Source organism: Gymnodraco acuticeps, unplaced genomic scaffold, assembly GCF_902827175.1.
Source record: "Gymnodraco acuticeps unplaced genomic scaffold, fGymAcu1.1, whole genome shotgun sequence".
Classification (NCBI taxonomy): domain Eukaryota; kingdom Metazoa; phylum Chordata; class Actinopteri; order Perciformes; family Bathydraconidae; genus Gymnodraco; species Gymnodraco acuticeps.
In genome coordinates, this window is record NW_022989944.1 from 554,210 (window position 1) to 575,983 (window position 21,774).

The window sequence follows — 21,774 nt, forward strand, 5'->3', positions numbered from 1 at the left end:
GCGCTAACGGAATGAGCTGTCAACAAGGTGGAGGAGAGTCCTCTCCTGTCAGACTGAGAGACTGATAACTACAGCTCAGGTGAGGTAAAGGACTCTCTGAGTGTTTAGATAGTTAACTTAGTCTAAGTTCACTGTGGGTCTCAAACGGTTTGGTCACCATTTATGTAAACACATATTTCCATTTGAAGAGGGAGTGATTAGTAAAATATGCATGAATAATACAAAAAAAAAAGTTAACTAGGTGAAAAAAGGTAGGATAAACTTTAAAAACTTGTTGAGAGCTAAAACTAGTCTTTGCTGCTGCCTCAAAGAGGAGCGGGGGGGAGAGGAGGGAGACAGGTGAGGCTGGTTCAGGAGCAGACACACTATGCCATGTTAACTATAAATGAACCAAAAACAAATAAATAAACAAGTTTCAATGTTTTTTCATATTGGATATGGTATGTTATTGGTTATGGCCATGTTCTTATGATGTTATGATTATTTAAATGTATACAGTTCTGTTTCATATGGATGTAGTCTCTTTATTTCCCCCTCAAAGTGCACCAGATTGATGCATTTAAGTCCAACATTAAAAAAAAAAAATCTTCCGCGGGGAGCATGCCCCCGACCCCCCTAGAGGATTTGAGGTCCACCTCCACTTAAAATATGTTCACATGGATAGGTTCCTAAATAGATTTGCACTTTTAAAAAAAAATAGTAACCCATGTCCATATGTTTATTCTGGGGTAGTTTTAAAGTTTATGGCTATCACTATGGGCAGCAACGCTGTAAATATTGACAAATAAATCCAGGAAAATTACACAAAATAAAACTGGTAGTGGCCTGGTTGGGTGTATAATTCCCGGCCTGACTTATTGTCCCAGTCCGGCCCTGGGTGGAGGTATGCCCATTATTTTGAGTTCGTCCGAAGAATAGACAGGAATGTGACTGTGAGGTGCAAACTGTGTCCAGGCCAGAAGCTGTTATCCACTGCTGTAAACACCACGTCAAACCTCAACAAGCACCTGCAAAGATCACATGCTAAGGTGAAGCTACCGCACACGCTATTTGTTGTTTGTTTATATCACGTAGTCTGTTCTTCTGTCTTCCGGTTGTTGCCTGTTTTGAATGACAAATACACACTACCGCCGCCTGCTGGTAAGGAAAGTTATTGCCACTCACGCATGTGCAGTTCGTACGTGCTCGGCGAGTAAAGTAATGAGTAAAATAACGAGTTACTTTATGTAGATAGTAACGAAGTAGTGTAATATATTACTTTTTTTAAAGTAATATATTTTTAAAAAAAATAGTAACTACCCCATCTCTGGAGTTGGCGTTCTCTACTCTGATTTACATGAAGAACAACAGGAGGTCACGGCACTCTGTTGAACAGGACTTGCGAGTGGCTCTCTCCTCAGTGCCACCAAGGATTAACAAAATCTGCGCGCCCCGACAGGCACATGTATCTCACTAATTTGTAAATCGGCAAACATATTTACAATAGCACATGTTTCAATGCTGATTGCTGAAATGTTACATTTATCATTTGTAGTTCAGGACCATGGACAATGCAGCTTCCTTGCATTGACAGTTCTCTGTGCTGAATTTCTGCTGAGTTTCCTTTGCGTCATTTTTTATTTTGTGACCTGTCTGGTTTAAATGAGTGTGTTGCTGCTTTGATGAAGCCTAATTTGATAAAGTTTCAAATTAATTTCTGAAATTTTTCGTTAATAAATATTTCATGAGTAATATAGTTGTCTTTGTCACATTTTATTTGGCATTAGTAAATAATTATGCACATTTACAGATATTTTACATGATATGAGTGATAACCCGTGCTATAAGGGCTATTTTGCACAATAGGTGTGCCTTGAGAGTTTTACTTGTCCTTTGGTGTTCCTTGGGCACAAAAAGTTTGGGAACCACTGCTTTAGAGTATCCGAATGCACTTTCACTATCCGACGTGTTTATGATGCGCCAGCGGACGTCATTTTGTGCGTCTGCTGCTGTGGGGAAACTATGGAAACTACAGTTTTCTATACAGCGGACTACAACATGGATGTTTAATAAGAACGAGGGACTACTGTAAACTAATCTAGAGACTCTGCACCGTGCTCTGATGCTGTTGCTTTATGCTTTATGAACGTGGACAACAGAGAAACATATTCTTCATGACCAAAGTTGGAATTGAAATAAAAAAGGAAAGTGAAACTTATGCTCGCCACCCTCTCCCTCCGGTCCACATTAATACAAATGATCCCAATACGTATGATTGTATGAACTATGAAAAGATCTTAAAATCAATACAAATGTATTTATTATAAACGTTAGTCCTTAACATCTATCACTGTGTATATCACCATTCAAACATCTTTTTAAAAGTTGAACAAACCCCACACAGCTCAGTAAACACTGTGAAATGTTGACTTTATTTGATCATTTCAGTAAAAACTAACGTTCATATTTCTCCCTTGATTATAATACTGATGAACGTTCAAAACAAAGCACTTTGGCAACTTACCACATACGTTTTAAAAAGCTTAATAAGCACCGTAACTTTCATGATATAATTTCTCCGTCATAATCGTTTGTTTCCGTGAACGGCCGACTGTTGTGTGACGCAAATGCTGCGGCTGCAATGCATTGTGGGGCAGCATTTTCTCCTCTCCTTTCGGTTAGGGAGGTCCAGTGGTTCCTAAGCTAAAGGAGGTTATAAAGGAAGTTTTAAACCTCCTTTCCTATTGTCACTACCCGATCTGCAGTGCGCATGTGCGATATGGTCCGACAACTCCGGACGGCAACCCAAGTAGGACAACATTGACACAGTGGCTTTTGACAAAGCTCAAAATAAAACGAGAGATGAGTTATTGTTATTACAACGTGACTTCACTATTTAACAACTCTTTTTATTGGTTTCTTTTGTTTGGGGTTAAGTACATTGTCAGAATAAGTGAGAAATGGATTTAACTTCTGTTAGACCGCTATCATACTGAATACATATTTACTGTGAATGTGTGCAAAAATGTATGGCATATAGTGACACCTATCATTCTAGAGAATTCGAACAGCACTTATCATGGCTGCCACTGAGGGACTTCCGGGTCATTTCACTCCGTTAGGAAGGTTCCTAAGCTAAATGGACTATTCGACTTCAGCCGAGTTCTCATTTCTCTAACCACCTGCCTGCTGCTTCCCCTCCTCTCTCCTCGGTTCCCCTCCTCAGTCCTCCGCTCGCATCTCCTGTGGGCGGGACTAAGTATCGAGGATAGGAGTCAAGGAGGGGAAATTAGAGTATTGAGAAACCTCTAAGGAAATCACGAGAAGCAGGGAAATTAGTTTTAAGAGCAATGGGACGTCCTTTCCTCCGGAGCGTCACGTGAAGCGATGTCCGTTTGTGATGACGCCGCACAGCTGATCGTCTGACAGCAGCTCTGTCCCTTTTATTTTCAAACACCCCCGCCTCTGTTAGCACACATTTACTGACACAAACATTTGTATCATCTGTTATACCCAAATAAATAAAATCAAATAACTCATTCTCAAAAAAGATAAACGCCATTCTTAAAATGTATAAACGAACATTAGTTGGATTAATATTGATTAGAGTGCACAATAGAAATAAAATAATTGAGAGAAGAAAGAGATGTTATCTATCAAAACCCAGTTAGATTAACATTCATTGGATTGCACACTGTTTGTTTGGATATGTAAAACGAAAAAAGCGATCATGAAAATGTTTCCAAAAAATGAATAAAATGATTTTTGACCACTTTGTTGTTCAGATATATCACATATTTGTAACTAAATGATACTTTAATTGAAACAAAACACGGTATAAACTGAGTGACTCCCGTGAGGTTCATGTATTTTCTTCACTCCGCTGGGAAACTGCTCATGTCAAGAAGCATCAGATCAGTGCATGCACTGCCTCGTCCAATCAGTGAACGATACACAGTAAGGGGGCGGGGCGAGTATCTGAGGATTTCATCGAAGGATGGTCTGGTGATACCTCGATTATAGCTCCTCCATTATCGCTCCTCCGGCAAAAATAAGGCCATTGGGACGCTACTCAAGATGGCGCAGACAAATCAACTTCCGGTGAGACCGAGGAGCGAGGAAATAAAAAATAAGAGAAGTGAAACGCAGCCTAAGAGCAGATCGCGTTCACACCGGAATAAGTTCCCTGAAGGAAGATTAGTCAAATGAAGCCGCTGACATCACTTCTTCTTCTTCTGCTTTGGGTTTACTGGCAGGCCGCAAACCACTTCACCGCGTATACTGCCGCCCAAAGTCCCCGGCTGGAAGTGCCCGGAGTTGGGGACTGGCTTCAGTAGAAGCTGCTGGGACTCCCAGCAGCTTCTACTGAAGCCTTCCGAGTAAATCGCCAGAACGCCGACACCTCCTCATCTCCACCGCTCCCATGTTTTCTTTTGTGTTGCCATAAGTTAGTCTCTCTCCGTTGGTGCGCGGGGCTTATGCTAATAATGCTAATGCCAGCAAATACAATGGCGGCTTCAAAAAACGTTTCCGAGTTTTACGGGGCGTGGTTTGCAATTCGCCCAGCCAATCAGAAATTGGAACTTTTTCCTCCCCAGGATAGTACCACCTCTCTAGCAGGCACTGAAAAGGGGGTAAAAGTTCTCATGAACTAAGTTCTCTTTTTGGTGTTATATATACAGTCTATGGTGTGAACGCAAAATCCCAGGAACTATCGGAACTAAACGGGAAAAGTACGGGTAAAAGTACTCCGGTGTGAAAGCGCCTATTATTTCCTAAATGTAATTCTTCTCCTGTGAGGTGCCACTAATTCAATAATGATGAAAATAAGTCAGTCAGTTTAATAGTTTATTGACAAAGAAATGCTCCAGGTTATAAAGTAACTAAAACCCACTAAAGCAGTGAAACGAGGAATGAAAGGAAGTTGATTCAGTAAGGTTTGAACTTTCTCTGCACCCTCAGGAGAGCTATTTTCTGTTTGTCCTCCTCAAACTTTTTCCTTAGTTCAGCAATATCTGAAAAACAAATAAAGAATATACATAGTTAGCCCCAACAAGGCATTTTATTGTGAAAAGCTTCTTTATCTCCTACGATAGTCGGCAGGTAGAGTATCGTTGTCTACTTACGTTCTTTCTGGGTGTTTCTGTGCTGCCAGGTGTAGAAGTTCATGAGCTCCTTCCTCTTGTTCTTCCTGATCACCGTCTGCAGAGTCTTCTTATTGGCTGCTTCGCTGTGGGGGCGGGCCTTCGTTCCTCTGGTGACTTTCACCCAGCCCTCCTCATCCTCCTGTTGCTGCTTGGCCTCCTCCTTCTGCTTCTCCTCTTCCTAAGAGACAGAAAACACATCTTAAAGAGCCTGTGACACGAGTTTCCCCCATCATCCAAACCCATCAATTTGAGTAAATATTGTCCCCTTGAAAACCGTTACTGAACTGATTTTGGATATTTGTACTTTGATAACCATTAATCTGCCCTTCAATGTTGACCATTTTCTGGATCTTCTCGGGGATTCTTCAAGTCCCGCCAAATTATGTGTGACGTCATTGCGGGCACAGCGCTCCAGCTGCACCGTTCAGGATCCCAGCATCTGCATGTAAACGCACGATGGCGCACACAGCAGCAAGCTCAGACAGCTCAGACAGTTTAATTTTGAACGTGTCTGAGAGCTCATATGAGTCTGAAGGATCGGTTTATTGTATCTGTTAGAAGTTTAGGAATTAGGTGCGTCAATATGGGCGATCATACGGTCATGTAGCCAGTGGTGGACTGGGACTAAAAATCATCCCGGGACTCTCGACCGGCCCACTTCGGTACCGCTAGTAAGTTGTCAACGGGGGGAGTGGGGGATGTCAGGGGCGGCGGGTGCTGTAGATAGTAAATGTAAATATGTGTGTCACTGCATCCTCGTAAAATACAAATATAATGCAATGTGTGTGTCTTTGACATTAGCGCTGCTAGCCACCTGTGCCCTGTACTACGAAGCCAGTTCAACAGACCCTGGATATGTTTGAGTAACAAACAAACTAACAACAACAAACTAACAAACGAGATCTCGCTAAGCGGTCCTACGACGCTGGTTATCAACTCGGTAAATCAAGCCAGGGTTTCTCTCACCAGCTGAGAGCGCGTTCACGTCTAAGACACGAGTGGATCTGACTTTAATTACATTTGACTCGAGTGTTTCGTCAACATAATGTGTTGCTTAAAATAATACTTCTGCATACAGTATGTGACACTGTAAGTGTTGCACGGCCAGATACGGCTGGAGAAGCTGACTCAGATAAGGAAAGATATGATATATTATGATATTATATGATCGATGATCTGATTGATGATGTAATATGAATGATAAGTGCGACACGTCGGCGTCTTCTCTGCATACGGCAGTTTAAACTGTATTTCCTTTATCCTGTAATATGACTTGAGAGATTTAAACTCCGCACACTGAGTTGATCTCTTTTCTATAGACGCCGGAGGCGGGCAGCGTCAGGTAAAAAAAGTTATTTAGCCTTCCCAAACCTGAGCCTCACGCGCCGCCTATGGGGGATGTGCTAGTGACTTATCCGACCGGCCCACTTCGGTACCGGCCCATCGGGATTCGTCCCGATGGCCAGTCCGACACTGCACCCCACGTAAACTGTCAACGGGGGGAGCCTCGCTGCGGGGAAACGGTGGACCTAGTGTCCCGATCGGAGTGGGAATAATAATAATAATAATCCGTGCATTTTATCCATTAATTTCCCCAACATTGTGGTAAAAAAAACACACGTTTAATCCATGTTGGTGTACTACAACTACAAAAAGCATCGGTTTGTTTTCTCATCAGGAAATGCAGACCGGCTCAAACAAACAATTTTTAATCATCATCCTCACGATCATTTAATGTATCATATGTTCGCCGAATTGACATGAAAGCACTAATAAATGTAGATTCATCCACTTGAGTTTACAACTACAAAAATAATCGATTTGTTTTTATATCACATCCCACGGGAGGAAATTCAGTAGCTCTCACTACCGATTTTTAATCCTAATTTAATCATGATCTTCACCACGATCATTTATGTTTATGTTCGCCGAATTGACATGAAAGCACTGACAAATATGAATATACTGTAGTCAACTTCATTAAAACGTTATTAACGTGCCTAAACTCAGTAATTCACCATTTCTACGCATGACAACACACTTTGTCCGTGTTTGGCTCTCTCGCCGCACAGTGAAGCGTTCCCGCATGACGTCACTTCCGGCTTCCCCCAAAACTTCAAAATGAGTCGAAGGAATTTCCCCGCGATGTTCGAAATTATTGATATTTAACGGAACGGTATCGCTTTTTCTTTTTTAAACTGACGGTTCGAGATTACTAGTAGCCCAATATTTCATTGCACAACAGTTGTTGGGATGCTGTCACATGCTCTTTAAAGTCCACATGTTGGATAGATGGGATTGAGACACTATGAGCTGCAGATTTCTCACCTCCTTTTTCCGTTTGTCGTAGCCCTCCATGAAGGAGTCGACTATTTTTTGCAGGTTATCCGTACGAATGAAAGATTCTGTGTACTGCTGAATCCATTCTGGTGTAAACAAGAGAAACAAATAAAAGGAATGAGTCAAGAGGTGGATTTTATTTGTGTTTAAATGTGCTCGATAAACACTAGACTTATTATAAAAAATGGAAATGCAACGCAAACCGCCCTATTAATAAACTGATTAATTACACCTGCAAAGATTGGTTAACCAAGGACTTTGTGTTCAACTAAAGATTTATTTTTACTAATTTGATTAATCCTTGAAGTCATTGTTCATGCAAACACCGTTGCTTTCAGCCTCAAAAGCCAAATGTCCTGCTTTTCTCTGTTTCGATATCAAACTCAATATCTGTGGGTTTTGGAAAGACAGAACAAGACAACCTTAGACAGGCTTTTGGAAACTGGGATTAACATTTTCACTATTTCTTTGACATTTTATAGACCAAATAATTAAATCTAGATAATAACAGGTTAATAGGTACTGAAAATAAAAGTTAATTGCCGTTACATTCATCACAGTGAGGCAAAACAAGGTCATTTATACAGCACATTTCAACACAAGGCAATTAAAAGTGCATATCAAAAATAAAATAAAACATTAAATGATATTTAAATACAGTTGCACTCACTCTGTGTTCCTGTCTTCACCCGACACTTCTCTGTGCAGACCACCAGAGGAACATTATGAGGGTGTGATTTAGCTGCTGCTATACTGGAGGAGTTTTCAAACACAACGTAGCCCACTTTGAAACCCTGGAAGGAACAAACACAAAACATTTCATTTGAATTCAGCTGATGCTTTTAACCAAAGTGACTTACAATACACGCAATCAACCATGGAGATAAACTCAGAACAAAAAGTTTCCAGCTTTCAATGAGACAAACTATTTTAAGTGCATTGTCTTCCAAAGAGCCAAATGCTACATAGCTAAGAGATGTTTTTTGTATGTGTTTGTTATTGTTACGGACTCTGTTTTCTATCTGCTCAGTCATCTGTCTGTGAGTGTTTTCAGCGGTGCGTGTGACATGTAAATGAGCTGTGCGGTAGCCCTGACGTCATTGGCTGCCCATTTCCTGGTCCGCCTCCTGGGGATTGTGATTGGAGCATGCCGGGCCCGACGCGCTCCAATCGCAGCGCACAGCCGGCGCACACCTGCTGCAGATGACTACAAAGCCTGAGGACAACTACCACTCTGGAGGCTCTGTGATGTGGGACAGACGCCTCTAGCGTACTTTATTCGTTTGGTTGACGTTTAGTGCTTTTGTGTCCTGTGTTAAAGTTGTACTGTTTAGCAGCGTTTCTGTGTTTAGTTAGGTACTGTGGAAGATTGTGTAAATAGGATCCAGGGACGCTTAGCGGTTAGCGCCCGTCGATTAGCAGCAGCTGTGTTTTTGTGCAGCCTTTTCAGTTACTTGTACCACATTTAACGTGAGGTTTTGTTTCCCTTTTTGGGTAATACTTATTACGCTGTATAATCTGTATAACTCTCTTTTGGAGTTCTCTTTTTGTTGATTGCTAAACAATCCGTATTTGGCACTTTGTTTGTGTCAGGCTGTATGCCTTTATTATTTTGTCACCACTATTTAATTATAATAAACCCTTGTAACTATTACCAATTCCAACTGCTGTGTGTTGTTCCTCTCTACCCCTAGAGAGGGGCGTAACAGTTATCATTGGCCACAGTGCAGAGGAATGGGAGGGTTTTCTGTCGGCAAACAGAAGATATGTAGTCTTTCTGCTGTCCTGGTATCAATAGAGAGCTTGTTTCAGCCACATAATTACCCTTAAAAATGCCGTATATGATAGTGGATGTTTTCTCATTAGAGCAGAAAGAGCTGCTGACCTGTTTGGCAGCTGGTCTGAAGAACTTGGATATCTTGGGTCCAGAGTCCTGAGCTAATGGACCCGGATTGTCCATCAGCTCCACGGACTGAACAGAACCGAACTGAGAGAACATCTGTTTGGCAACATCCTGAAACACAGACAGTAGCATCGCAAGAAATACTTTATTTAAAGGATAATACATTTTCATATTAAGAAATCATCTAAAAGCAGAGAGTGGTGTAAAATAAGTACATTTACTCCACTACAAGTCAGTATTGAGTTAAATATTGTACTTTTACTACACTAAATGTATTTAATACCTTAAGTCATTTTGCAGATTTGGACTAATAATAGTATAAAACACAGTTATTACTTAGTAAGAGTTGTTACACCTGGAGAAAATTGACAAACAAACAGCATTGAATAGAATAATACAAATTACTTCAACCTATACCAGCTTTGATAACACTTTAATGATCAATAATTAGATATTAGACATATGTATTATTCTGAAATAGACCAATCTGCACAATGACTACTTTTACTTTTGGTACTTTTTGGTACTGGTATTTTGATGCTAATAATTTTCTACTTTTACTTGAGTAACATTTTGAATGCAGGACTTTTATTGTAACATAGTATCCCTACACTCTGGTACTTCTACTTTTACTCAAGTACAAGATCTGAGTACTTCTCCCACCTCTGAAGCACACATTGTTTGTTAAAACTCTGCACACTGTTTCTATAATACCTCTGAGCAGTATGGAGGGATGTTGAGCACAAACAGCGTCCGGTCCATCGGTCTGTGTGAGCTCCGGTCTGACCGGACTTTGTGCTCCTTCACGTACAGCTTGTGTTGAGCAACACTGTCTGAATTGAACTGTACAGGCAGCACTGAGAAGAGACACAGGAAAGTTAAATTAAAGCCAACACAATTAGACAGTAACTCTGTATCAACAGGCAAACAGACGAACATGTAATACACACTCAACCCGTGTAAAACGGCAAGAACACTTCAAGTCAGAGATGTAATCACTATTTTAGGGGAAATTTGATAATAATATAATGAATTGTGATGATAAATACCTGTAAATCCTCCAGGAATAACACAAGCCTGGTTACTAGCATGTTTCTTCTCGGACGGCGCCATTTTGGAATGACCTCTCACACCGGAAGTAGAATTAAAACGAAGTGCGTAGCGAAAAATAAAGTGTTTTAAAATAATAAAATAAATACTTCTAATGAATAAAAGCATCAACCACTTCTTATTAAAACATTTTACAAATATTTGGGATATGCACCAGTGATCTATTCAAGATTTAAAAAAATAAAGGTAATTCAGATGCAATAAATATGTATATATAAGTGTTATTACTTGTAGATTTTTTTACATGAAAATGCCAAACCAAATACAACTGTATTACCATTTCAGGAGCAATCATAAATATTTTACCAAAAATAGGAAATTATCTGCTGCTGAAACTATAGTAACTACAGAAAAGCAAGTTTACGGAAACTTCAAGCTTATATGATGCCATGAGATTTTGCTGAAGAGACCCAGGGGCGGACTGGTATGGCAAGCCATTTGAGTATTTATTCCATATCCTTGATATCACACGGCAGCTGCCTACACTAGTTGGCTATTTGATTTCACTTGTTAGATGATCAAACTAGTTTGTCACTCTGCTTTAGTTGAATAAAACATTACACTCACTCTTTTTCAGCAACTGGCACTTTTGTCCGACTAGTTACCACATAAGCCTTACTAGTGACGCCAGGAGCAGCACTTGTCCCACAGTCCCAACTTGTAAGCTTTTTGATGAACTAGTGACCCTCTGACCGTACTAGTGACGCTAAAAGTCAACTAGTGCACTGCAAAAGCTCTGACATGTTAACTAGTTACAAAAAAGAAGCATAACTAGTTAACTAGTGGCATACATTTGTCTGCACTAGTTAACTAGTAGCACCCAGAATCACTCACTAGCAGTGGCGTTTTCTCCTGGAGGCCAAGGGAAGCCAGGCTTCCCGTTTTTTTGGATTGTAGTTATAATTTTAATAAATAAATAAAAACACTTCATTTAGTTTCAGAAATTCTTTGTTGTGTGTTTCTGCCGGCCCGTCTCTCCCCCATTCTCATTGAGTATTTTACAAAGAGTGAAACAGCGCCCCTCTAGATGTTATGGTGAAACAGTAGATTGCACTCTCTGTTGCGAGAGGAGGCCAGCAGAAACTGGCTTCCCTTGGTTGGTGCAGCGCCATATAGACTATCTATATGGCGCTGCCTTGGTGAAAACAAATGGAGGGATTGACCAATCAGACAAGGCTAACGTCATGCCCCTGCCAACCTGTGATTAGTCAGGGCCAGCGCCATATAGATAGTCTTCTATATACTTACTTATATACTTACTTACTTTGAAATCATGCGGAAATGTCGTCATCAGCAGGCCATCACGTGGTTTCCGAAAATCACCGAGTGACACGAGTAGATTTTAGCCGAGACCGGCGGAAAATATGTCTCAAAATTCCGTGTGTGTAAAAAGACGATCCACAAGCAGAAATGTGAGATCCACGAGCAGAGATTTGAGATCCGCAAGCGCATTTTTGGTCGGCAAATACAAAATGGATTCACAAATGCCTGATCGAAAGTTGTCAATGTTAAAGAGATAATCACAGATCTTTTTTTTATTTGTGAAAATATTTAGCGTATTTGCAGATCCGTTTTACACTTGCACATTTATTTGTGAGTTTGCAAATCTTTTAAATGCATTTGTGGATGGAGTTTTACATTTACAAATCACATATTTACACACAAATTATTTTTATGTTCACACAAATAATTATGAGACATATCTATGCCCATATTAAATACACTGTGTTTTAAAATACAGTCATATGACCATATTTACAGAAATATAAAACAACAGTATTTTTGTAATTATGATCATATGACTTTATATCAAATTAGGTAAGAACATTGAAGACTTTCTTAACATTAGAAAGTTGCCTTAGGACTGCAGAGAGGAATATAGATCCTCTTTAAAACATTTTATTAAGCTGCAATTTGAAAGGTGCTTGGATTAGAATGGCATTTGTCAAGCAAGAGCTTGCAAATAATATCATACGTTATTATACGGTTACATGCCGATTTACAGAAGCACGTTCCCCATAAACTACATGTCCCACAACGCATCTCGTTTTGTGACATGCGCACTGAAGAGACTTGCAATGATTTGCCCTGGGTACTACACGCTACCAATCGCAGCTGTGGAGACATTGGTATCGTTGTCTCTTTGTAGGACACTGATTTAAATTATTCTTAAACTATGATTTTTATGCTGTGTATGTAATTTATGTCATTATATGTAATGTCTTGTATCTGGACCTCTATGATCTGGACCCGTCTGTAATAAAGTTGATTGATTGATATATCACGTTTGTTTTTAAAGATGAATGATTTTATTTATGAAATGTTGAGCACATCAGTACAGTCCAGTTTCCAGTTAACCTCATAACTAAAAACGGTAATATTAAAGGTCACCTATCATGCTATTTTTAGGCAATAGCATAGGTCTCATTTTCGTGGCTATTTCATTTTATATGGTAATATTAAAGTTGATGTATTACATTTTTTTTTAACTACAAATATAAATTGAACAGCTATGGTTGGTTTATAGAATCGAGAAATTCAAATAAACTAAAAGATAGTAGGAAAGAATAAATGCTGTTAATCAATAAACCATTTAGTCTGGTTTCTAGAAGAATGCATTTCATCCTTCATCACATGGCAGGAAAGACTCAGACAGCAATCTACAAAGCTAGATATTTAATGCTGACATTTCACAGACAGATCTGATCGCTCCAGACTTACATACCAAGAAAGCAATTTACAATCTTTGAACAAAAATCTTGTGTAATGTATACTAGGAAGAATTATACGCATACTGCTTTCTTTACTGGACAACCAAGTAAAATCAATCACAAACGCAGCACACAGGAATCTCGATGCTACAAAGACGGTAAATAAAAAATAAAACACAATAGGACTGTTTGAAAACTGGTTCACGGAAAACCTGTCGTTTTATGAACATCTGTGATTAACCCACATTGAATGTCTGCTTAATTCTCTGTTCAGAAAAGGTACAGACAAACCTGAACGCAACTGTATGGACGAGCCTTACACAAAATGTATCCCTAATTTAGTATTCAAAAAAACGTATCCAAATGGGCTGGTATTGCATTGACAGAAAAAAAATCCCAATATAATAATGATTTGGCATCCCCCAAGACATTGGATTAAACAACAAATCACATCACACTTTCCTTCCACTAATCAAGAACAAATATTATCATCATGTTGTGCATCCACAAAATGTCCCGTCTGGAGAAGTCACGTTTATCAAATGTGTAAAAACCTGTTTCGCATTAGTAGAATGTGGGCGTTTGTACGAGAACACTGAGAAAGCAGTAATGTGTGAATGAACAGACACTGGATCTATATCTTGATGCGGAAGGCGGTGGCCTGTGCGCTGGGGCTCTCGCTGGAGGAGCTGGACTGAGAGGTGGACTTGAACAGAGCTTTGAGGATCGTCTGAGGATCCACTTCGGGGGTCGGCTGAGAGGAGGCTCGCTGTCCCGCGGTGCGAGACATGAGGGAGGGGGGGAGGCCGTCTTTCTTTGTGCCGCTGCTGCTGGCGCCCGGGGTGTCACTGAGCCTCCTGGAAGAGCACAAAAAGACATAAATATATATATATATATAACCCATATACAGGGTTCCTGCAGGTTTCACCAACTCAAATGTAAGACTTAAGACCTTTTTAAGACCACTTTGAATAGAATTTAAGACCTATTTCACGGCAAGAAAGTATGAAGGAAAATTGCTATGAAAGAAGAAATACGTCCCATAATTACTTACAAAGTAAATGTATTCATGTTCAACATAAGAACGATGACTGAACATAACAGTCACTGAACTGTGTTAGCGTGTTAGACAAAAAGTGTGTGTGTGTGTGTGTGACAAGAGCTATAGTCAGAGCTCTGCTGCCTTCATGCTGTTGTATGATTGGTGTTTAGCTACGGTATTTAGCGTCCATAGCACCTCCGCTTTTAGGGTTGACGTAGACCCAAACGTCACCCGGAGGTCCCCCGATGTTGTTGCGGGAGCTGCTGCACTAGCTAACGCTACATTAGCAAAACAAACACTAATTTTCTCTGCAAAAGGTGCAGCGGGCTACACACACGTTCCCCATCACTGGTTTCAACCAAGCACTACATTCGATGTTTTCCAACCAAATACGGTTGAACTTAAACTCCATATTTATTTGTAAGTAGATTCGAAGATACCTCATTTCTGACTGCCGCTAGCTGAAGCTTGGTTGCTAGGTTACTAGCTGGGTGTTCTCCGACAAGGTTACTTTGCAGCCCGGACATTTCCCCCAAAACACATTTAGACGCGATCGCAACACAGAAGCACCTTTCAAATCCCATCATTTTTAAGACCTTCTAAATCATATTTAAGACCTTTCTTATTTTTTTGATCAGATTTAAGACCTTTTTAAGGCCTTCAATTCTGATTATCACATGTAAGACTTTTTAAGACCCCGCGGGAACCCTGGATATAGTGTTTCTGTGAGCTGGTTATTAAACTGGTATGAGGTGGTACAGGACTACACATGTTATGCTCCTAATGGCTTTCGTTTTTGTAAAGCACTTTGAATTGCCTTGTGTTGACAGTGCTGTATAAATAAACGTGCCTACATGTATGTTGGTTTAGCCTTTCATAGTGTTTATTTGTCAGATAGTGTACAGATTGTTATCTTTCACGGTCAACTTGTATAGATTTTCTTTTTAGTTCTGTTTTCTTTTCTCTTTTGAGATGTTTCTACTCTTATTTTCCCAGTTTGTGATCAATAAAGTATATCTTACACGTTTTTATTCTGTTCAAATGTAGATGACAATATGTAGGCTAAGAGCTAAGTTGATTTCTTTGCCTAGTATTTATTTGTTTTTAGCGTTATGCAGGAGTGTAGTGACAGGACAGGATCCATTTGAAAGCCTACTTTTTAATAACACATACATGCCTTCATATCAGTTGTTTTTAAGCTCATACTGTTTGATTCATTTCTCTCATTTGTCCAGGGATATTGAAATGTCCCGGACACGCTGACCGGCAACAACATCATCTTTGTTTAAAAAAATGCAGTGACAGTTGCAATCAGAGATGCAAACTCATCAGGTATGAAAAAGGTGACAAGGATCCGAGCCCCCCGACCCCACGGAATATCGGCTTTAAAATTAAGAATAACAGGATGTTAGCAGTCAGAACAACTAAAGCAGCAGTTAATAATAACAGAAACGCTAAAGAGTTACATCTAATAGAAATATATAAAAGCATTTATTTTAATTGTGTAGCAGTCAGTTTATCATTTTGGCAGCACTGTTGAGCATTTTGAAAATCTATTTTCATGCCTCTGTCTTTCTATCTGTATAGCCAGTGGTGTAAAGTAACCAAGTTCATAAACTCAACAAGTACTGTACTTGGGTACAATTTTGAGATACTTGTACTTTATTTAAGTATTTCAATGTTTTGCTACTATGTTCTTCTACTCCTCTACAGTTCAGAGGTAAATGGTGTACCTTTACGCCACTACATGTATTAATACCTTTAGTTACTTTACAGATGTGGATGAAAGATGTGAAATCTAATCAAGTGTTGAATCAGACTTTAGTTCCACCTGGAGTAAATCCACAAGCTACCCTGCAGTATACAAAGTCATTCAAACTAGCTGCACCTTTACCAGCTTTGAGAACACTTTCATGATCAATCATTATAAAACATATCATATATATTATTCTGAAATGGACCAATCTGCACAATGACTACTTTTACTGTCGATACTTTCACTATATTTTGATGAGAATACTTTTCTACTTTCACTTGAGGAACATTTTGAATGCAGGACTTTTACTGTAACAGAGTATTCCTACACTCTGGTACTTCTACTTTTACTCAAGTACAAGACCTGAGTACTTATACTTTTACTAAAGTACAAGATCTGAGTACTTATACTTTTACTAAAGTACAAGATCTGAGTACTTCTACTTTTACTGTCGCTACTTTAACTATATTTTGATGATAATACTTTTGTACTTTTATTTGAGGAACATTTTGATTGCAGGATTGTTCCTACACTCTGGTACTTCTACTTTGACTCAAACCTGAGTACTTATACTTTTACTCAAGTACAAGATTTGACTATTTATACTTTTACTAAAGTACAATATCTGAGTACTTCTACTATTACTCAAGAACAAGATCCGAGTACTTCTACTTGTACTCAAGTACAAGATCTGAGTACTTCTACTTTTACTCTAGTACAATATCTGAGTACTTCTACTTTTAATCAAGTACAAGATCTGAGTACTTCTACTTTTACTCTAGTATAATATCTGAGTACTTCTACTTGTAATTAAAATATACGAGTGGTTTAGTTTGAGTTAAGATCGAGTGCAGAGGAAACAGAGTATGTGAAGTAAGTACAGATCAATGTGAAATGAACAATGAAGCCTGGTGGGCTCACTTACAATAGAATGGGCTGATCAGAAGTGATGACATTGCCCTGAATATGGAGGTTACACTTCATGGGTTGACCTGAGGGAGAACAAGAAGACAAGATAAGAACATGTTCAAACTCTATAAAGCTTGATAATGGCAGTCTCTGTGATACTAAGTACAGGGTTTCTGCAGGTTTCACCAACTCAAATTTAAGACCTTTTTAAGACCACTTTGAATAGAATTTAAGACCTATTTCACGGCAAGAAAGTATGAAGGAAAATTGCTAGGAAAGAAGAAATACGTCCCATAATTACTTACAAAGTAAATGTATTCATGTTCTGTATGTGTGTGTGTATGTGTGAGTGACAAGAGCTATAGTCAGAGCTCTGCTGTCTTCATGCTGTTGTATGATTGGTGTTTAGCTACGGTATTTAGCGTCCATAGCACCTCCGCTTTTAGGGTTGACGTAGACCCAAACGTCACCCGGAGGTCCCCTGATGTTGTTGCGGGAGCTGCTGCATTAGCTAACGCTACATTAGCAAAACAAACGCTAATTTTCTCTGCAAAAGGTGCAGCGGGCTACACACACGTTCCCCTCCACTGGTTTCAACCAAGCACTAAATTCGATGTTTTCCAACCAAATACGGTTGAACTTAAACTTCCCCATATTTATTTGTAAGTAGATTCGAAGATACCTCATTTCTGACTGCCGCTAGCTGAAGCTTGGTTGCTAGGTTACTAGCTGGGTGTTCTCCGATAAGGGGCCGGGGGAAACAAAGTTAGTGATTACTGGTTCCATGTTGATTTACTTCAATACAGATTGTTGGGGGGAACTGAAAGGCTCTTACCGTACTGGTTACTTTGCAGCCCGGACATTTCCCTCAAAACACATTTAGACACGATCGCAACACAGAAGCCCCTTTCAAATCCCATCATTTTTAAAAGACCTTCTAAATCATATTTAAGACTTTTCTTAATTTTTTGATCATATTTAAGACCTTTTTAAGGCCTTCAATTCTGATTATCAAATGTAAGACTTTTTAAGACCCCACGGGAACCCTGTAAGTAGGTCAAACTTGGAAAATGAAGTCCTAAATCAGAAAACTCCACCCTTTAGTCATTGACAGAAGCCAGTGAAAACCCAGAGAGCCATTTAAAGTGCATCCTTGCTACTGGCACTCACCGTCCAGGCAGCGGTTGTTGTACTTCCTGTATGCGCTAACGGCGTCATCTTTACGCACAAACACAACCTCGGCCACGCCCACCTTTGCCAGCCGCGCTCTCTTCAAAGCCCCACACACACAGAACAGTTCCTGAGGACGAACGGATGAGAACAAACACACTTTAAAAGAGTGATCAAAGCACTACAGCACTTTACTCAATAGCAAATGTACCAAAAAGTGATTGGCAGTTATTGAGATGAACTCACCACTATGTCTTCCTCAGTGACGCGGGGGTGCAGGTTGTTCACCGTAATTTTGGTCCCTTCCAGAGGACTGAAACTTGGCTGGAAAAAATATAACATCTCATTATCAAGCACAAAAAAGGCAGACATCAATTAATCTGAGCAAGCACTGTGGTAAGGTTGTGCAAAATGCAAAGATAGTCATGTTTGCCGTCATTACAGCTACAGCTTTGAACGTCTTGCCACGTGCCAAATGCAGATTACACTGAATATTACGTTTAGCTGCGGTCAATCTACAAAAGATAGGCAAGTTTATTTATATAGCACTTTTCAACACAAGGCAATTCAAAGTGCTTTACAAAAATGCAAGACAGTAAGAGCATAAAACACATTAGAAGCATTAAAAAGCAAAGATAATAAAACATGAAAAGTTACAGTGCAGTGTAAGATGTGAATAGTTCAAATAAAAGCAGAGGCAAAAAGAAAAGTCTTCAGCCTGGAGTAGTCAGAGTTGCAGCGGACCTGCAGGTTTCTGGGAGTTTGTTCCAGTATCCCTCACCAAATTCTCACATAAAGGCATGGTGTGCATACTGATAAATGCTTACCTGTGGGGGGGCGGGAGCAGGGGGGCAGGTTTCTGCTGAGCTCTGCTGCAGAGTCCTGGAGACGGGCTTTAGGGCTGCAGCTGAGGGCCGCCCGGCAGACATGCTGGGGTTCGGTCGGGTGGGGGCCACGGGGGCAGGAGGGCGGGAGGGGGCCGTGTACGAATCATTTTGAACCACCTTGGTGATCGGACCTGACATGGAGAATGTGGAGCCCATTGTTCCAGGCTGTGTGAAGGAGAGGAAGTTCATTTCAAGCAGGAGACAGACACTCATGTAGCAAAAACACAATCATTCATTTGGTCTGTGTGCTGATTCAGACCGAGTGCAGCTCTTACCCGTGACTTGAGCATATGATTAGCTGAAGCCATCTTTACTTGTTTATTGTGGGGGCCATCGTGCTCATCTGAGAGAGGCTGTGGGAGACAACAAACATTTGAATACCATGTTTACCAATCTTAGTCACGACTCTCTTTCAGAACAATGTTTTTCTTAAAACATGCCAAGAAAAACACTCCACCTGTGTATTTGACCGTATTCCACTTGACAATCCGACTCCCATTGGACGTTGCTGTAAATAAAAGGCATCAAATATTAGAACACAGCATGTCAGTGTGCTTCTACGCTTCATCAAGTCTATGCAAGCTGTCTCACTTGCATGTATATTCTAGACACAATAGGCCTATATCACTTCGTTTGGTGTCATAAACAGCTTACTTTTAAATACACATTTCCTATCAGATTACACTAGCCCATTGAAACAATCCACAGAAAGAAGGGAAACGACGAGATAGAAAGAGCCGTTTGATTCTAAGAAGAGTGTCACTTACCTGGATGGTCTTGGTTATTTTGAGGGGGTGTTCAAAATCTGCCTGTGTCGGTGTCCCTCCAATGTTCCTCTTGAGGCTCAGTCTATCCCGAGCATCCATCACTCTCTTATTAGTGCTCAGCTGTGGCGACGCGCTGCCCCTCAAACCAAGTCCTTGTGCAGTCGGGTTAAACTGCCTCGAGTTCAGACCGGCCAGATTATAGTTGCTTTGTATCTGCATCTGTGGCACAAATGTCTGGCCCTGCAGATGTTGTGTTACTGCCATCTTTGGCATTGTCTGTGCAGGGACAGCGAACAGATTTGGCCCCTGTTTGCGTGAGTTGATCATCTGCCGAGCATCCTGCACCCCCCCTCCTCCTCCCCCTCCTGCTCCTCCCCTGCCACGGATTTTAAAGCGAGCATCCTTCTGAACCAGCTTCTCCCTGGCATCTTTCACTTGAAATCCTGAGGGATCAAATGTTGAAAATTAGGAGCGAAAGACGTATAAATCCTCTAAACTTGATTTGTTTTTTTACTTAATATAAAAAAGGCATGTGATTTCAGCCAATGATGCCATTACCTGCTCCTGGTCCAAGCCGCTGTCGGACATCATTAGCCCCAATCTTCTGGCGAGCATCAAAGCTTTTGCCAACCGCTCCTGCACCTCTTCCAAACATTGGTCTGACACACAGAAACACAAAAGTTTATTTAACTTAATCAATGTTCAAGCAAAACCCACCAGGATTCTGAAGACAGGGCTTTATTCAACATTTTAAAGTTCATGAAAACTCACGTGAAAAGTTAAATAGAAGAGTTTTAATTTGTATTTGAATGCTGAAAGAATGTGTTTTGTCGCCCAGGAAAGGGAAAACACATTTAAGAGCAGTCATATCGGGCCCTGCTATTTACACAAACAATTCGAGTATATATATATTCATCTGTACTTTCTCACACAATAGTGGAGGAAGGACAGTGTGTATACGTTTTAAACAATTGTCTGAACAAGCCACCACCCTAGTTTAACCTAGTGATTGTACCTAGAGTAAAAGCTAGCTTAATTCATATTAGCTTGCAAGCTAGCTACACCTGGCGAATGAAGCTACAAAGACAAGCTAACTCGTCACAAGAGTTTGTGTTGGTGCGACTTAAATACGTTTTGTAGGATTTTCCTGAATTGACCCATATTCAGAGGTGGGGCAAGTACTCCTATATTGAGTACAATTAGAAATACCAGAGTGTATGAATACTCTGTTTCAAGTGAAAGTCCTGCATGCAAAAGGTTACTCAATTAAAAGTACAAAGGTATTGGCATCAAATATATACTTAAAAGTACCAAAAGTAAAAGTACTTATTATACAAATTGGCCCATTTCATAATAATATATATATATATATATATATAATGTTTTATCAAAGATGGTAACGGTGCAGCTAGTTTCAATTACTTTGTATGCTGAAAATGTACGTAGTTACTTCACACCTCCGCTCATATTTTATACATTTATCAGTGAATGCTTCGGAGAAAAAGGCCTACAGCTAAAATATACATCGTAGCCAAGCTAGCCTTTAGCTTACTGTTAGCTTGCGGTATTTTACCAACAATAAAAGCTCTCAATTCACGTTATTGCTTAAGAAATGTTACTACAAGCTTCCTTGTCCTTGATAAACAAATATTTATCAGCTCGTGGATGTGTTTTCTTACCGTTTCGCTGGTGCCTTAAGGTTAATACCGCGCTGTCGTATAACTTCATCCAGGGAGACGTCTGCCATTTTCTAACACAGCCTCACTGCGCATGCGTATAGGATACGATTTTCGCTGGCGCTACGGTAAACGATTTGGGCCAGAATGCGAACACGGTTTTCGAAACTCACTTTAGTTGTTTTGTATTTAAAATCATTATTTACTGATCATGTATTCACTTATAACTGTTACATGTAAATTGATTGGAAGAGCATTAAGATTTCACAGCAAAACCACTGCCCGTGTGATAAAAGAATATTCTGCGATTGATTGCTCTTGACTAACAGCAAATGAGATAATGGTTGCACTACCCATGAGCCTTTGCGCGATATTGT

General features: G+C 40.0%; 2 protein-coding genes across 3 annotated transcripts; both read right to left on the reverse strand.

The window, feature by feature from the left end:
• Positions 1-4,813: 4,813 nt before the first annotated feature.
• On the reverse strand, positions 4,814-10,556 carry rrp7a (ribosomal RNA processing 7 homolog A). 2 transcript variants are annotated; one of them, XR_004568448.1, is made up of 7 exons: positions 10,419-10,556; positions 10,084-10,226; positions 9,352-9,480; positions 8,137-8,260; positions 7,403-7,552; positions 5,106-5,331; positions 4,814-4,994 (listed from the first exon to the last, which is right to left on the reverse strand). XR_004568448.1 is itself a non-coding variant. In XM_034210224.1 (7 exons), exons 1-7 carry the CDS (start codon positions 10,480-10,482, stop codon positions 4,909-4,911), a joined length of 843 nt encoding a protein of 280 aa, XP_034066115.1. In that variant the 5' UTR covers positions 10,483-10,556; the 3' UTR covers positions 4,814-4,908. The 2 variants fall into 2 exon arrangements, 1 of the variants encoding a protein (XP_034066115.1); XM_034210224.1 differs by having other exon boundaries at positions 5,106-5,304; positions 7,455-7,552.
• Positions 10,557-13,140: 2,584 nt separating this feature from the next.
• Positions 13,141-21,557, reverse strand: poldip3 (polymerase (DNA-directed), delta interacting protein 3). Its single transcript, XM_034210234.1, has 10 exons — positions 21,401-21,557; positions 20,280-20,380; positions 19,722-20,164; positions 19,412-19,462; positions 19,230-19,307; positions 18,895-19,119; positions 18,314-18,391; positions 18,068-18,197; positions 16,914-16,980; positions 13,141-14,047 (listed from the first exon to the last, which is right to left on the reverse strand). The coding sequence occupies exons 1-10, from the start codon at positions 21,466-21,468 to the stop codon at positions 13,825-13,827; spliced, it is 1,464 nt and encodes a 487-aa protein (XP_034066125.1). The 5' UTR covers positions 21,469-21,557; the 3' UTR covers positions 13,141-13,824.
• Positions 21,558-21,774: the final 217 nt, after the last annotated feature.

What these genes read in the sequence shown, in the direction of transcription:
- rrp7a (XM_034210224.1), bottom strand. Translation starts at nt 10,482, where the DNA reads ATGGCGCCGTCCGAGAAGAAACATGCTAGTAACCAGGCTTGTGTTATT. An exon ending in TATTCCTGGAGGATTTACAG is followed by an intron (nt 10,227 to 10,418) that starts GTATTTATCATC and finishes GTCTCTTCTCAG; the next exon opens with TGCTGCCTGTACAGTTCAAT. An exon ending in ACGACAAACGGAAAAAGGAG is followed by an intron (nt 5,305 to 7,454) that starts GTGAGAAATCTG and finishes TCTGTCTCTTAG; the next exon opens with GAAGAGGAGAAGCAGAAGGA.
- poldip3 (XM_034210234.1), bottom strand. Translation starts at nt 21,468, where the DNA reads ATGGCAGACGTCTCCCTGGATGAAGTTATACGACAGCGCGGTATTAAC. An exon ending in TCACTGAGGAAGACATAGTG is followed by an intron (nt 18,198 to 18,313) that starts GTGAGTTCATCT and finishes GTTCGTCCTCAG; the next exon opens with GAACTGTTCTGTGTGTGTGG. An exon ending in CAACAACCGCTGCCTGGACG is followed by an intron (nt 16,981 to 18,067) that starts GTGAGTGCCAGT and finishes GTTCTCCCTCAG; the next exon opens with GTCAACCCATGAAGTGTAAC.